Source organism: Maylandia zebra, linkage group LG17, assembly GCF_041146795.1.
Source record: "Maylandia zebra isolate NMK-2024a linkage group LG17, Mzebra_GT3a, whole genome shotgun sequence".
In the NCBI taxonomy this organism is placed as follows: domain Eukaryota; kingdom Metazoa; phylum Chordata; class Actinopteri; order Cichliformes; family Cichlidae; genus Maylandia; species Maylandia zebra.
Window position 1 is genome coordinate 16,413,563 of NC_135183.1, and position 15,824 is coordinate 16,429,386.

General features: G+C 45.1%; 1 protein-coding gene across 2 annotated transcripts; it reads left to right on the forward strand.

The window, feature by feature from the left end:
• Positions 1-5,100: 5,100 nt before the first annotated feature.
• tnpo3 (transportin 3) lies at positions 5,101-15,609 on the forward strand. Of its 2 annotated transcripts, none has more exons than XM_012922914.4 (23): positions 5,101-5,379; positions 6,655-6,855; positions 7,255-7,328; positions 7,408-7,564; positions 7,843-7,986; positions 8,089-8,264; positions 8,350-8,488; positions 8,615-8,761; positions 9,099-9,206; positions 9,292-9,383; positions 9,464-9,603; positions 9,742-9,933; positions 10,110-10,210; positions 10,302-10,378; positions 10,455-10,515; positions 10,606-10,746; positions 11,090-11,206; positions 11,302-11,396; positions 11,484-11,640; positions 11,720-11,887; positions 11,978-12,090; positions 14,859-14,942; positions 15,033-15,609. In XM_012922914.4, exons 1-22 carry the CDS (start codon positions 5,260-5,262, stop codon positions 14,917-14,919), a joined length of 2,781 nt encoding a protein of 926 aa, XP_012778368.1. In that variant the 5' UTR covers positions 5,101-5,259; the 3' UTR covers positions 14,920-14,942; positions 15,033-15,609. The 2 variants fall into 2 exon arrangements, with proteins under 2 accessions (XP_012778368.1, XP_004565006.1); XM_004564949.4 differs by having other exon boundaries at positions 5,102-5,379; positions 10,110-10,201.
• Positions 15,610-15,824: the final 215 nt, after the last annotated feature.

Here is a 15,824-nt window from a genome sequence, read left to right on the forward strand (position 1 = left end):
GCCGCTGCCGCTGTGTCAGCCTCTTATATACGCTCGTAAACCACTTACAGCAAAGATTATGCTGCTGGGATTTTTCTAAACTTTCAGGATTAAGAACTTCTGACTCCTTAATCTGCTTACAGAAGGTTTTCTCTGTGAACACACAGATCCACCCGAGTTCACCTCACTGCTCAAAAAAAACTTTGTGCTTTAAAGGTGACCGCAGTCGCATGCACGTCTTATTTAAATATTTATTTATTATTTTGGTAAATGGCTCTGGGATTAGCCCTTTAACTCCAAGGAATTGAACCTAGAACCATGTGGTCAGTGGATGAGTTTTCCCTCTTTTTCCAAACAAACTTAATTTAATGATTGATTTAATTAATTAAATTGTTAGTGATCAACACATACTTACAACAGCAATCATATTAACAGCCAATAACATGACAGTAAAACTTTAATTATGCTAAATGATTTATCTGTACTCTTTAAGTTTGGTTACACGTAATAACTAGAAACATTAGCATCCCGCCAACCAGCTCACTGTTGTGGAGAGGTCAGTGGGTGAGAAGCGAGGTACACTTGGACAGGTCACAGATTCAAACAAAGATCTCTTTTAGTGAGGCAACAGAGCTGACTGTTGCTCTGCTGCCAACTCTAAAAATCCTTCTTACAGATGAAGAGGTAAGTCCCTGCTGTGTGATATGGTTTGTGATGGGTTTATAAAGTTTTTAGTGTAATAAACACAAGCTGTTGTCAGGCCCACTGCAGGGCGATGAAGACGCCTGATGATGAAGAGCAGCAGCAGGTGGCTGACGGATCTAAATCCAATAAGAGTCTTTTGTTTTTCCGTGTGCTCAACTTCCGATGTAATCCGGATATTTCAGATTTACCTGACCAGGTGATCCTCCTCAATCCTCCAAATCCTTAAAACATCGTCACACAGTCAGATTAGAAGACTCACGACCACTGAAACGGTTAAAGGGGTTCAGCGTGAGGAAGACTGTGAGGAAGAGGAGGAGGAAGAACACTGAGCCTTTAAGAAGGAGCTGTCCTCCAACCTTCATCACTTCTCCTGCTCAGAGTCCGGAGAACGTCGCGGACAAGAAGAAACTGCACTGTCTCCACTTCTGTTGCCCATTTTCATCCTGGACCAGACTGAAGAGGAGACACATTTATTGACTGATCGATTGATCGATGGCTGTAATGATTGCTGACCTTTAGAGCGGGGGCTGTATCATAACCAGGCTGTGAGCTGCATGGAGCATGGGTATGATACGACTTCAGTTTGGAGGTGACTTGCAGCCTTAAAAGACTGATTAATCACTGATGTATTGACTATTGATTACTTGCTACTATGGATTATTGATTAAGCTCCTGGTGGTTCAGGTATGAAGACCGGAGATTATGTCTGCTGCTTTCACTGTTTAATGTTAGGTTTCTGTTTGTTGTGAGTCTGTGCTGTAACACTTAAAGGTCACAGTGGCCTCAGGTGTTCATGTATCCTGTATTATTTATTTTCATCTTTAATGTCTGTTAAATAAAAAAGAACCTGCTGATCAATGAAGTAATTTGATTGTGTGAATCATTACTTTACTTCAAACATTTAAATGAAACTCAGAAGCTGTTTTGGTTTAATTATTATTTTTTAATAAAATTCCTTTTTGGAGCATTGAGGCACACTATTATTCATCAGATTTATTATCCTGTTATTACAGTTATAACTTCAAAAATGTTTTTAACTTCCAAACTTCTGATTATTGAAACTGAATCAAACTCCAAGCAGCTCAGTTTTTTTCTGTGAATAAAAATGCCCCACTAAAATGACTTATTGATCAATCAATGCCCTAAATTTTGTTCACAGATGACTTGCCGTGTTTCTTTGGGTTTTAGAGCAGTTAAATTCGACTCGATCATTAGAGCTCCGAGCACGTCATCAGGTCCCTGAACGTCTCTTTATCCAGGATCTCTTTTCCTTATAGGGCTTCATTTATACTAACATCATTAGTCAGGGTCAGAGGTCACAGGAAGTGGGAGATGAATGCGAGAAATGAACCCAAGGTTTGTCAGTCTACCTGAGAGTAGTCGCCACAGCCTGCATCAGGTTTGGTTTAGTTACAAAAAAAATAAATCTGGAAGCGTCAGAAACATGTCAGTCATAAGAACTTTAGCTCATATCATCAGCTGTTGTTGATCTGTCTGTAACTTCCAAGCCTGAACAGCTTCATTAAAATCAGAAATGAAGCTGAGCAGATGTTGCCACTGGTAAAACTCTTTAACATTGATGTCAGTGATGAAACTAACATTGTACCTGCTACTTGTTCATGTTCCCCTAATAAACGAAATGATCAAAAGTGTATTTGTATTCACTCAGATTATCTTTGATATTAAAGTTTGTTTGATCTGAAACAGTGTGACTGCACACGCACACACACTCAGGGTTAAATGTGATGATTTTAAATGTGTGTAGGTTCTTCAATATCCAGGTTCAGCATGTTAATTTAGTAATTACAAACATTTCAAGTGTAAATGTTTGTGAACATATTTATTTTTATTTGTACTCCTCCGTGTACGATCCCCTCCGTAAATCGCCTTGCTGTAGTGGAGGACTTTTGTGTCCCAAGTATCCATGGAGCTCTGTTGGCTTGGGGGGCCCGGTGGTAGGGCTGCTCAATCTGCTCAACATTTGGCAATAAACCCTATTCGGATTCTTCTGAAGTGTGGCTGGCCTCTCTGTCACAGACAGGGTGAGGAGTTTAGTCTTTTGAGAGGGGCTCAGAGTAGAGCTGCTACTCCTCCACATTAAAAGGAGCCGGTGCGGTTTTAGATACAGGCGACACGGGCGGTTGCCCGGGGCGGCATCGTGGTGGGGGGCGGCATCACGGGCATCGTAGTACTCATGCTGCCCCGACGTCAGCCAGCGCATATTGGGAATGGCATAGGCACCGATCGGTTTTCCCTCGCCCATTTGCTGGGAGTAAGGGCGCCCTCCGTTTGCCAGGTGCGCCTGCTGCTTGCGGCGCAGAGAGGAGAGGGCGGGGCGGCGGGGGATTCACTGGCTGGCTGGAGCAGCATCTAATAACCAACTCGCAAAATAAAACAAAATTAAAACAAACCAGCAAACATGAAAACACCAGACATTATGATACAGACTTATAATTTGCACCGATGTTTTTTCTAAATTCTATACACAAAAAGTGAGCGCGAGAGCCTTCGGTGCGCCTGCTCGCTGCTGAAGTCAAAGTAAACTTTATTGTCATCTCCGCTACATACAGTCCAGTATATAGAGAGACGAGGCTCCAGTTACAGCAGTGCAAGTAAACAAACACTATATATAAGAAGAGTAAGAAAATAAATACACACTTTAGGACCAGGGGTAAAGGGATCAATAACATCCATCCATTCGCTTCCGCTTATCATTTTCAGGGTCGCGGGGGGGCGCTGGAGCCTATCCCAGCTGTCATAGGGCGAGAGGCAGGGTACACCCTGGACAGGTCGCCAGTCTGTCGCAGGGCCAACACACAGGGACAGACAATCATTCGCACTCTCATTCACTCGCACATTCACACCTAGTGGCAATTTGGATTATCCAATTAACCTATCCCCACAAGCTGCATGTCTTTGGACGGTGAGAGTAAGCCGGAGTACCCGGAGGGAACCCACACAAACACGGGGAGAACATGCAAACTCCACACAGAAAGACCCCGGCCTGATGGTGGAATTGATAACAATTTAAAATTTACAGTTTGATGATTTAAAGCATAGGTGTCAAACTCTGGCCCGCGGGCCAAATTTGACCCGCAGCCTAATTACATTTGGCCCGCGAAGCCATACCAAATTACTATTAGAGCTGGCCTACTGGTATTATACAGCTAATATATATATTGTTTAGTATTAAGCTTTGCTTGTTCCATATTCAGTTTTCCAGCAAAACTTATTTGAGTCCATAAGAAAAGATTCATTCTTATATCTGGAGGAAGATTTTTTTTTTCAATAAATATTAATGTTAGCCCGCGACTTTGTTCCAGTTTTGAATTTTGGCCCACTGTGTATTTGAGTTTGACACCCCTGATTTAAAGTCTCACACACATAAGCCATCAAAAGGGGAGGGGGGCCGGCTGCTTCCAAATAGAGCACATTTCATTCATAATGATGTAAATCCAAGCTCATTATGTATTCATGATTTGAATCCTGGGTTGTGTAAAATCTCAGAAATAAACCCTAGACAAAGTGAATCTGTGAACTAAGGTGTAGGTGTGTTAGATCATGTTGTGGTGATCCTCGAGCTGGGGGATATGTGTTCATACTGGAGTGCAAAATTAAAACCAATGGAAGATGGACAAGAAAAGTTCAATAATGGCAGGTCATCCTGAAACAATCAGAATCAGTATACTTTATTACTCCCTAAGGAAATTATGTGCGTTACAGCTGCTCCAAGAAGAAATGGTAAAAATAGCAACAGTAACAGACTAAACTCCAAACAATACATTATGTTACAGATTATAATATTAATTAGTCATTGTCAGTTGTTGATTCGTCCTGTTCTCATTGTATGACGAATTATGATTGCTGATTGGTAGCCGTTTGCATGCTATGCATACTCTCTCTCTCTCTCTTCATATGTGTGTGTGTGTGTGTGTGTGTACAACAGTTTTATGTTAATGTACAATCCTTAATATGTTGTGTGTGTGTGTGTGTGTGTGGGGGGGGGGGGGGGGGGGGGGGGCGCGCCAGAGGGACTGTTCGCCCAGGCTAGGACCGCCACTGTTAGGGATGCTCTCACTTCAGAGATAAAATCTCTCAGCTGAAATGGGATCATCTCGGTGTTCCCCCTGGATGAGCTGGTGAAGGTGACTGGGGTCAAGGAGGTCTGGGTTTTTTCGCTCAGGCTACTGCCCTCACCACCCAAACCCAGGTGTGAAGCAGAAGATGGATGGTTATGATAAGTTGTCATTAAATTCAAATTAATTTTTATTGTACTCCATTGTAAGTTATTGTATCGTATTATTTTTGTGTCCCTAGTTTTGTTTTATTTTAATATGCTGCATTTTATTTCATCATTTTATTTTTTAATTGCCCTCTCACAGAAGTCTTCTTCCGGGAGGACAAAGCGGAACTTCTTTTGGTGCCCGTGTTTCCGGTGGGACCGGGATTGCCGTTGCAGCGGAAAGCCTGTGAGATGGCGGTCGGCTCTCGGAGCGTTTAGGACCCTGAACCCGGATCCGAGCACCCGGACCCCGAGCTGTCTGCCTCACCGCGTCCCTGTGTCTGACCCGAGCTATGGAGGGCGGCAAACCGAGCCTGGCGCTGGTGTACCAGGCGGTCCAGGCCCTGTACCACGACCCGGACCCGGCCGGGAAGGAGCGCGCCTCGCTGTGGCTGGGAGAGCTGCAGAGATCGGTGAGAGGGCGGGGGGGAGAGGCCCGGGCGGGCGGAGGTCGCTTCGTGTTTTTGGGGATCTGTGTGAAGCGGATCTCAGGGTTTTACCTGTGTGAAAACGCACAGGTGAAGTGTAGTGCGCAGTCTCAGAGGAGCCACCGCTTCCGTTAGCATAACAGCTAAGCTAAAGAAAATGAATGGAGGAAAACATGCCGAGCTAGCTGCTATGCTAACTGCTAGCTGTCTGTATGTTACTTTGCCTGCCTGCGCACGTGTGTGTGTGTGTGTCTGTTTGTTTCTTTCTGTTTGTGTGTGTGTCTTTGTGTGAGAGAGTGTGTGTGTGAATGAGTGAGTGAGTCACCTTGCTGCAGGTGAGTAAATGAAGCGCTCCCCTGCCTGTGTTTGGACTTCCTGTTTGCGGTTCCGGCTTGTTTGTTTTTATTCAGCTGGTAGCATGTTAGCATGGTCACAGTCAGGTGACCTGGGGTAAAAGGTCAGCCACTGTGCGTGAGGGCTGAAGTTATGCAGGTGAAAGTTTCCCCCTGTAGCAGTCAGCTGATCAGTGAGCATGCTCAGTGGAGTGTTTGTGGAGCCCCAGCTCACAGCCTTCAGTCACGTGAGAACTAATTCGAGCGTCTCAGGTGGACCTGAGGAGAACACCTGAAGAGAACCAGGTTCAGTCAGGTGGTTGGTCTTTTGGGGACAACAGATCAAACGGTTCATTGTAATGTCAACTAGCTGGAAACGTGAGGCTTCTGGTTCTGGTCAGATGTTCTCCCGAGTGGCTGATGGGCATTAATGATAAGGAGCAGAATCAGCAGACAGCCCACGATTCAATCTTATGAAAATAATTCACTGAAGATTTTTTTTAACATTTTACAGTGTGCGAGTATTAGAGTAATATTCGCAATCACCACCTTTAAACTGTAGATTATGTTGTCAAAGTTAAACTTTGTTAGTACCTGTTTTATACAACAATGTAACATCATCTCTTCATTTATTTTCTTACCAAGCTCACCAACATTTCACTAAGACCTGCATAAATGTTGCCGTAATACGAGTCACTCTGCAACTGAATAGAGTCAAGTTGGCAATTATGTGCAATCTGTTTGAGATAATACAGCAGTTACCTGATAAAGTTGCCTCCTTCAATTTAGTCAGAAGTCCTCTTGTTCATATTTTAATTAGTTTATTTATTTTTGTTTGGTGTCCCTGTATAGACAAAATATCATAATGTTATGCTGTGTCGATTGTTTTCTTCTCCCATCCTTCGCTATGACATCACTTCTTCCTCAGATGTATGCTTGGGAGGTGTCAGACCAGCTGCTGCAGCTCAAACAGGACGTGGAGTCGTGTTACTTCGCCGCACAGACAATGAAGATGAAGATCCAGACGAGCTTCTACGAGCTCCCGCCAGAGACCCACAATGCACTGCGAGACTCGCTGCTGACGCACATCCAAAACCTCAAGGACCTGTCACCCATCATTGTAACCCAGGTAACTGCACCTGTTCCGGCGGTATAAGCATCGGAGTCAATAGGACTTCATTGACTCTTGACTGATCCTCACCTTTTGTACTCGGCTGTAAAGTTGTCTCAGTGGGGTTTCCCTGGAAACAGCTGATTATCGCTTCAGTTAAGAGGAATGTGTCCTGTAACAGAATCAGCCAATCAGAATCATCAAATATTTCTTACCTGTGATGTTTAATGTTGGCTTGAGCTGGTTAACACCTGCTTTAATACATCTGTGTGGTTGTTATCACACCTTGTCGGAGGGCGGGGGTTTAACTGTAAAAAGTAAGCTGAACTTGCAGTGACATCATCAGGGTTTAAAAACAGGAAGTTTGTTTGTGATAGTTCTTACTTGAGTAACTCAGACCATCACCCTTTCCCTCAGCTGGCTTTGGCGATCGCTGACCTTGCCCTGCAGATGGCGTCCTGGAAAGGATGTGTTCATACACTGATAGAAAAGTAAGAATTCACAAAATCGGCTAACACAATATTTTCTCTGAAGCTGGACAGTGACTAACCTGTTCTTCTGTCTTCTCAGGTACAACAATGACATCAGCTCGATGCTCTTCCTCATAGAGATCCTCACCGTGCTCCCAGAGGAAGTTCACAGCCGCTCGCTTAGGATCGGAGCGAATCGGAGGACGGAGATCATCGAGGACCTGGCGTACTACTCAAGCACCGTGGTTACCTTGCTGGTGAGACACCTGTCTGACTCTCACCTGTCAGACAGCTCAGTAATATTTCTGTCTGAACACCACTGAATGTTGATCGTATCTGTTCACCAGGCCAGTGGCTGTTTAACTGTCACATGATTGCCACATTAGCTGCATGTTGTCATTAAGGTAGGGGTGTGGCTAGTAATAAAACCATAATGATAATGTGGCGGAAACTGTTATCACTCTAAAAACGGAGATGTCACTGATGATGTCACTAATCTTTATTTAAACAGGACTCTGACTTTATTTGTCCTCAGACAACCTGCGTGGAGAAAACGGGGAATGATGAGAAGATGCTTATTAAGGTGTTTCGCTGTCTGGGCAGCTGGTTCAACCTGGGCGTCCTCGACAGCAACTTCATGGCGAGCAACCAGCTGCTCATGGTGCTTTTCCAGGTCCTGGTAAGTGTGAGAGTGCCGTCAATGTCAATGATCTGATGATCACGTGAGCCTCGATCTTGAATCGTGTGAATATTTCTATGTTACCCCAAACTGTCTCCACAGCAGAGGGACGAAACCTCTACCAACCTCCACGAGGCGTCCTCCGACTGTGTGTGCTCTGCGCTCTACGCCATAGAAAACGTGGAGACCAACGTCGCATTGGCGCTGCAGCTCTTCCAGGGCGTCCTGACACTAGAGACGGCCTATCACATGGCAGTAGCCCGAGAAGATCTGGACAAGTGAGGACAAATCTAGTTCTGATTGTGGCATTCATGTGTTGTTTACATATTGTCAGTAACACGCGTGTTCAATTCTCATCCTCAGAGTGCTGAACTACTGCAGGATCTTCACAGAGCTCTGCGAGACCTTCCTGGAGACCACGGTCAGGAGTCCAGGACAGGGCATGGGAGACCTGAGGACCCTGGAGCTGCTGCTGATCTGTGCAGGACACCCCCAGTACGAGGTACGAACACACCCCATGGCATTGCATATGACATGGCATATGAAGCTCCTGTGTGTTCTAATTCGGATGTCGGCCTGTCTGGTCTGCGTTATGGTTCTGTGTGTGATTCTGTTCTCTGTGGTCCAGGTGGTGGAGATCTCCTTTAACTTCTGGTACCGTCTTGGGGAACACCTGTACAAAATCAACGACCCGACTTTGCACGCCATCTTCAGACCGTACATCCAGAGGCTTCTCCACTGTTTGGCCCGGCACTGCCAGCTCGATCCGGATCATGTAAGAACCAGAACCTGAACCTTTTCATGCTGCAGTCTGGCTCCAGATCCTTCTGTGTAAAGTTTTTATGATGCTGAGTTTGAACACACTGCTGTAAGTTGAACCCTGACTGTATTACCTGTCCTTGTTGTCTCCATGGTGGTCCACAATAATGCACACAGGTGTGTTTACCGTGAGTGATCAGTAATCAGTGAATCACTTTGAATGTGAAGTCAGGAACACAAACAAACTAAAAATGTCAGCGTCTGTCAGACTTCCAGCTCTGGCTCCACCCACAGGTGTTGGCTTCAGGTGTTCAGGTCATGAAATCTTAGTCTGAATTTTTCTCCGTCCACAGGAGGGAATCCCGGAGGACACAGACGACTTTGGCGAGTTCCGGATGAGGGTGTCTGACCTTGTTAAAGATGTCATCTTCCTGGTTGGCTCCGTGGAGTGCTTCGCTCAGGTAACTAATCCTCAGGTGGTTTCAGGCTGACAGGTGGGATCTGTTTCACCTTTATTCTTTCATTAACATCACTTCCTGTCCTCAGCTGTACTCCACGCTGAAAGATGGGAATCCTCCCTGGGAGGTCACAGAGGCCGTCCTCTTCATCATGGCTTCCATCGCAAAGAGCGTCGACCCGTGAGTATCTGTGTCACTGCCACGGGAAGTTCTCACAGACGCGTTCATCAAGTAAACATGTTCTCCATGTCTGATTTCAGGGAGAACAACCCGACGCTCACGGAGGTGCTGCAGCAGATTGTGTTACTTCCGGAGAGCGTTCACATGGCGGTGAGATACACGAGTATCGAGTTGGTTGGCGAGATGAGCGAGGTCGTGGACAGGAATCCCAGATTCCTTGGTACGGAGGAATGATCCTGAACAGTGGCAGTGTCCTGATGATGCAGTCAGCCATGTTTTAACTTCCTTGCCTTTCAGGATGTCGTAGCTTCACAGGTGCGTCTGGGAATACTGAATAATATTTTGTACTTCCTGTCAGACTCTGTGTTGAACTACCTGATGAAAGGTCTGCGAGAGAAACCGCTGGCATCTGCGGCAGCAAAGGCAATCCACAACATCTGCTCCGTGTGCAGAGATCACATGGCTCAGCACTTCCACGGGCTGCTGGACATCGCTCGCTCACTAGACTCCTTCGCCCTTTCCACAGAGGCTGCCGTCGGCCTGCTCAAAGGTACCTGCACTGACATCATCACATATTTGTACTGTACCTGCCTTGAATTTATCAGATACCTATGGTCACATTTAGAAGGTACAAGGTTTAAATCTCTGACACAGGTTTATCCTCATGAGTGGTGTAGATGCAGCAGGCTCATGTGTAATCACATCAGTGTACTATTACCTGTACAGGTACGGCTCTGGTCCTGGCTCGACTTCCTCTGGAGAAGATCGCAGAGTGTCTGAGCGACCTGTGTGCTGTTCAGGTTATTGCTCTGAAGAAGGTCAGAGGGGTGTGTGTGTGTTTGTTTGTTTGATTGTTTGTTTGATTGTTTGTTTGTTTGTTTGTTTGTTCACTTATGTGTTTACTTGTTTGTGTTTTAGCTTCTGACTGAGCAGTCCACAAACGGTAAATCAGCTGATCCGACGGTGTGGCTCGACAGGTTGGCTGTGATTTTCAGGTGAGTTCTCCTGTTTGTTCACTTCCAGTATAACTTTAATGAAACAGCTGACGGTGGACACATCATTTCTCTGCAGACACACAAACCCGATCGTCGAGAATGGACAGACTCACCCGTGTCAGAAAGTCATCCAGGAGGTAACACACCTGCGCTCACCTGGAAGTCTGATTTGAATAGAGTGATTTGAATAGATGTGATAGAGGTACCTCTGGTCATGTGACTTGCAGATCTGGCCCGTATTGTCGGAGACTCTGAACACTCACCAGGCTGATAACCGCATCGTGGAGCGCTGCTGTCGCTGCCTCAGGTTCGCTGTGCGCTGTGTCGGGAAAGGCTCCGCCTCCCTGCTGCAGCCGCTTGTCACACAGGTGAGACCTCATATCGGACAGCGAGCAGGAAGCAGGTTCAACAAGCTCTGAGTTTAAAAATAAACTCTGAGCTTCCAGAACAGCTGATCAGAGCTTTTCCAGTCGGGTTTGAGTATGTGCACCATGATGTAGTCAATCAGTAATCAATCAAATGAAGTTTGTTGTTGAAACTTGTCACACAAAATAATCATCTGTGAACAGATTCAAAGCAGTTTGCCAGACTCCAGGGGGCGCTGTGACTAAAGTGTCAGCAATTCTGATTGGTTTAGAGAGAATCTGTGATCCCCGGTGATGCAGTGTTGTTTTGTTTCCAATGAAACGATCACATGTGTGTTGTTGTCAGATGGTGGGCGTGTATCAGGTGTATCCACACTCCTGCTTCCTGTACCTGGGCAGCATCCTGGTGGATGAGTACGGTATGGAGGAGGGCTGCAGACAGGGATTACTCGACATGCTACAGGTGAGCACACCTGGGCACTGAGGCTCCACCTTTCTGTTATGTGCTCATTGAGCTGGTCAGTGATGATGATGGTGGTGTGGCTTCCTCCTCCTCAGGCTCTCTGCATGCCGACCTTCCAGCTGTTGGAGCAGCCGAACGGTCTAAGGAATCACCCTGACACTGTGGATGACCTTTTCAGGCTGGCCACCAGGTGAGTCTGAAGCTCCGCCCATTTGAGCCCGATGGTGCCACTCTCCGTAGCTCTGCCCGTTTTCACCCGTTATCCTCTTCTGCTCAGGTTCGTCCAGCGAAGTCCTGTCACACTGCTCAGCAGCAGCATCATCATTCACATCATACAGTGCGCCATCGCCGCCACCTCATTGGACCACCGAGACGCCAACTGCAGCGTGATGAAGTTTGTCCGAGACCTCATCCACACAGGAGTCGCCAACGATGTAAGTCTAATGGAAACGTGCTGTAAACGCCAGTAATGTCACAGGAGTCTGCTTCACCTTAACACCTGTGGGTCTGCAGCACGAGGAGGACTTCGAGGTGAGAAAGCGTCTGATTGGTCAGGCTATGGAGCAGCACGGCCAGCAGCTCGTCACTCAGCTGATGCACTCATGCTGCTTCTGTCTGCCGCCGTACACGCTACCTGACGTCGCCGAGGTGCTGTGGGAGATCATGGTGTTCGACCGGCCGGTGAGTAGGTGGTAGGGCATCTCAAACCTGTGTGCATGCTGGGGGTGTCGGGTGACTCTAGGTGCTGATGATGGTGTCCTTGTGTTGCAGACGTTCTGCCGCTGGTTAGAGAGCGCCCTGAAAGGTTTACCGAAGGAGACGTCAGGCGGCGCCGTGACAGTCACCCATAAACAGCTGACTGACTTCCATAAACAGGTCACCAGGTGAGATAACCAGTGTTGGGCAAGTTACTTTGAAAAAGTAATTAATTATAGTTACTAGTTACTTCTTCAAAAAAGTAACTGAGTTAGTAACTGAGTTACAATATTCTAAAAGTAATTAATTACTTGAAAAGTAACTATTGCGTTACTTTAAAAAAAAAAAAAAAAAACCTTTAACCCTCTGAGGTCCAGGGTATAATTGGCCATTTTTAACTACTTGATTTTCCCTCCACATTTTACCTTTAAAAACTATTTACTTTGCCTTGTTTGGTCTCATCCTTTTCAGCACAACCTCGCGTGTCTGAATTTACAGTCATGTTTTCATTTTTGACATACTGTGTTAACGCAGTTGATCTAAAATCAGACAAAAAACATAAACATAAAATCAGAGTAGAAAAAGTTATATTTTTTAATGTAACAACAACAAACATGTTTAATGATAATATTTCATAACTTTAAATGTAAATATAAATTGTCAATTTTAAAATCCTCTGCACAAGTTTTGCAAACAACAAAGTTATTTGCAGTCATTTACCTTTTACCCTTTGTTATAACCATTTCAAACTATTTACAGAACAATCAGCTGTTCTGCATTCAATGAGATGCCACACAAATTATTTGTGCCACTCCAAAAAAATAATTTCTGTCCACTATAAAGGAGAACATCACAGCCTGATACCTGCAAGTCTGACAGCAGCAGGTGTATCATTGTTTTTATTCAGCAGTCGTGTCATTTTACTGACACACAACACCAAACTATCCTCTACACTACACATTAACTACACACTCCAAACACGCTAAACGTCACAAATCTCTCACATCTCTAAACTCGCTCTCTCTCTTTTTCTGCTCTCTCTCTCTCTCTCTCTCTCTCTCTCTCTCTCTCTCTCTCTCTCTCTCTCTCCGTCACTCCTAAAACTTCCCCCTCTCCCGAAACAACCAAATGTCATGTTGCCATTAGAGATGGACCGATCCGATATTAGGTATCGGTATCGGTCCGATACTGACCTAAATTACTGGATCGGATATCGGAGAAAAATAAAAAATGTAATCCCATCCATTAAATATCACGAAAGCACCTCACAAAACTTGCAACACGCCGTAACTCACCTCAGAACGTTAGCACGTCGGAGCAGTATGCATCACGTGATAGAGCGGCTGTGGCATGCGGGACCTGTCGGTGGTCTGGATAGCATGTGGAGCTTCGCTAGCAACCCGGCATTTCATCTCCGACAAAGTTATCCCCGAGAGAAGTAAAGCAAGTGTGTAAGTCCATCTCTGAATGTTTGTAAAGCATTCCTGCGTTAAGCTTACCAAGCGATATATGGAGCGACTGAAACGGCTTAATGATCAGCTGATCGGCTTTTCTGTCGCGAGTCCGTGTCTCTAGTTTGCTTTTGGCCCACTTTGCACCAGAAAGAGGAAACCAGCGGCTGAACAACAGCAGCACGTTTAAGCTTGATCAGCTGTTGTTAGAATGTATTTACGGTAATATTACTTTCTACTCGAGGATCTTTTTCTACGTAGCTGACGCTGGTAGCTGTGCAGGGGCGGATCTAGCAAAGTTTAGCCAGGGGGGCCGATAGGGCATTAACAGGGAAAAGGGGGCACAAAGACATACTTTTCTTTCTTATTCTCATTTAAAATGTCTAGCTTTTAATAAATAATTATCTGACACCCAAAGTTTTAATTTGATGCAAAATGAATAGAAGTCCATTACTGTATATAGTAACTATTAAGTCTAATATATATACCCTAGTAAGCTATAGTACTTTTTCCTTTGGGAAGGCACCATCTGCATCAAATTAAGGTTGATTACGTCAATTAAGCATCATGAGGTGGAGCGTGAGGGGTGGTTCCCTATTTTCTATTTATTTATTTTTGTTGTTGCTGGGAGTTGGAACCCTATTAGTTAGGTTGATTAATATTTATGCTAAGTACTCTTTAAAATACCAGAATAGGGAGGATGGTGTAGGTTTAAGTTTATTAGATTGATCAGTATTGCTGAACTATGAAATATTTTTTTTGGATACAGGTATAACAGAATAGCTTTAGTGTAGTTGTTGTTTTAAACTTGAGTATGAACTTATACAAAATGCAGCAAGATATTTTAAAAACCGTTTTGTTGATTAAAAAACACTATATCGGATTCATATCGGTATCGGCAGATATCCAAATTTATGATATCGGTATCGGACATAAAAAAGTGGTATCGTGCCATCTCTAGTTGCCATATCATTTTTTTGGTTGGTTGACATGGTGCATTTTTCCACCAACACGAACAGGCTGTTTTTGGGTTGGGTTAAACTGAACACAGCTTCAACGTCTGTTTGTTAAAAAATAGTAACGCATTCACAGACAGGCGTTGCTGACTGTGAGGTGTTCAGGGACAGGCGTTGCTGTCTGTGGCATTCAGAAACAGGCGTTACTGACTGTGAGGCGTTCAGGGACAGGTATTACTGACTGTGAGGCATTCAGGTAAGAGTGCGTGAGGTGTGTAGCAGGTTTTGTCGAGACTCACTCGTCTGATGGTGGAACGCAGACAAACTGGAGTCCGGATTGAGCGAGTCTGGACTTGTCCTGACCTGATTGGGAGGTTTCAGGTGTATGAAAAACACTATATGCACTGGTAAAAAAAACTCTTCCAACTGAGGAGTTTATTTCCTGTAAAATTGATCTCATGGTCTGGTTAAATGTTTTTGATAAACATTCAGTGTGTGGAACACCTGCATAGGTGACAAGTAGATAACCTCACATTTGTTGTTCTGCAGCGCTGAGGAGTGTAAACAGGTGTGCTGGGCCATCAGAGAGTTCACCAGACTGTTCCGATAGCTGCAGCCTTCTCGCACCGCCAGGTGAGCCTGTTCTCAAGTACACTCAGGTGTGTATTCAGCCTGAGTTTGTTTGCTTCTCTGATATGTTTAAGACTTCTTTTTTCCCCACAGGTAAATCTTTTTGTTGACGAGCATTCAGAGGTGACGGCAATAATCTGCGTCTGCAGACGAGGATCCAAAGGGATGAAGATGATGAAGGACTTCGAATGTGAACAGGGCGGCTCACTCTGAAGGACTGACAGATTGAAGACTGATTGGACAGAATGAGTCCACCCCAGCTCACCTGAACTCACCTGACCTCACCTGCAGCAGGTGGTGAGTGGGCGGGGCTGGGTCCGGCAGGTGGGCGGGGTCAGGAAGCTGCGGTCGTGAATCGGAGGATGTGCCTGGTCAACAGTTTTTAGAGATTTATTTTTGGACTTTGGTCGTGGTGGGGTTTTTTTTTTTTTTTTTTTTTTTGTCCGTGCCATAAAAGGAGCCAAAAGATTTTCCATGATGCTCTTGGCTGCAGCGTGCTGCGGGAGGATTTGGCGTCACCTTTGACCTTTTTAACTTTGGTTGAATTTTAGTTGTTCTTCCACAAAGTGAAACAGAGTGAACTCTGGGTAATGAGGCGGAGAGACTGACACCATGACATCATCGGTGATGTAGCCTTGTTGTAAACAAATTAAAAAAAACAAACTGCTCATCCAGTGTGTCTGTTATTACTGTCACCTCACTTACCTGTGCCAGTTGGTCAGACAGCTGCATGGTAGCCAGGTGTTTGGGTTCTCGCTCTGGTTAGCAGGTGTTGGAAGGAATGAGGTTGGGAACCTGATGAATTGGCTCAGAAGGGTGCGGAGGTTTTCTAAAATAATAGAAACCTTCATCACAGAACTCTTCAAAGTCAAACAGAGCAAATCT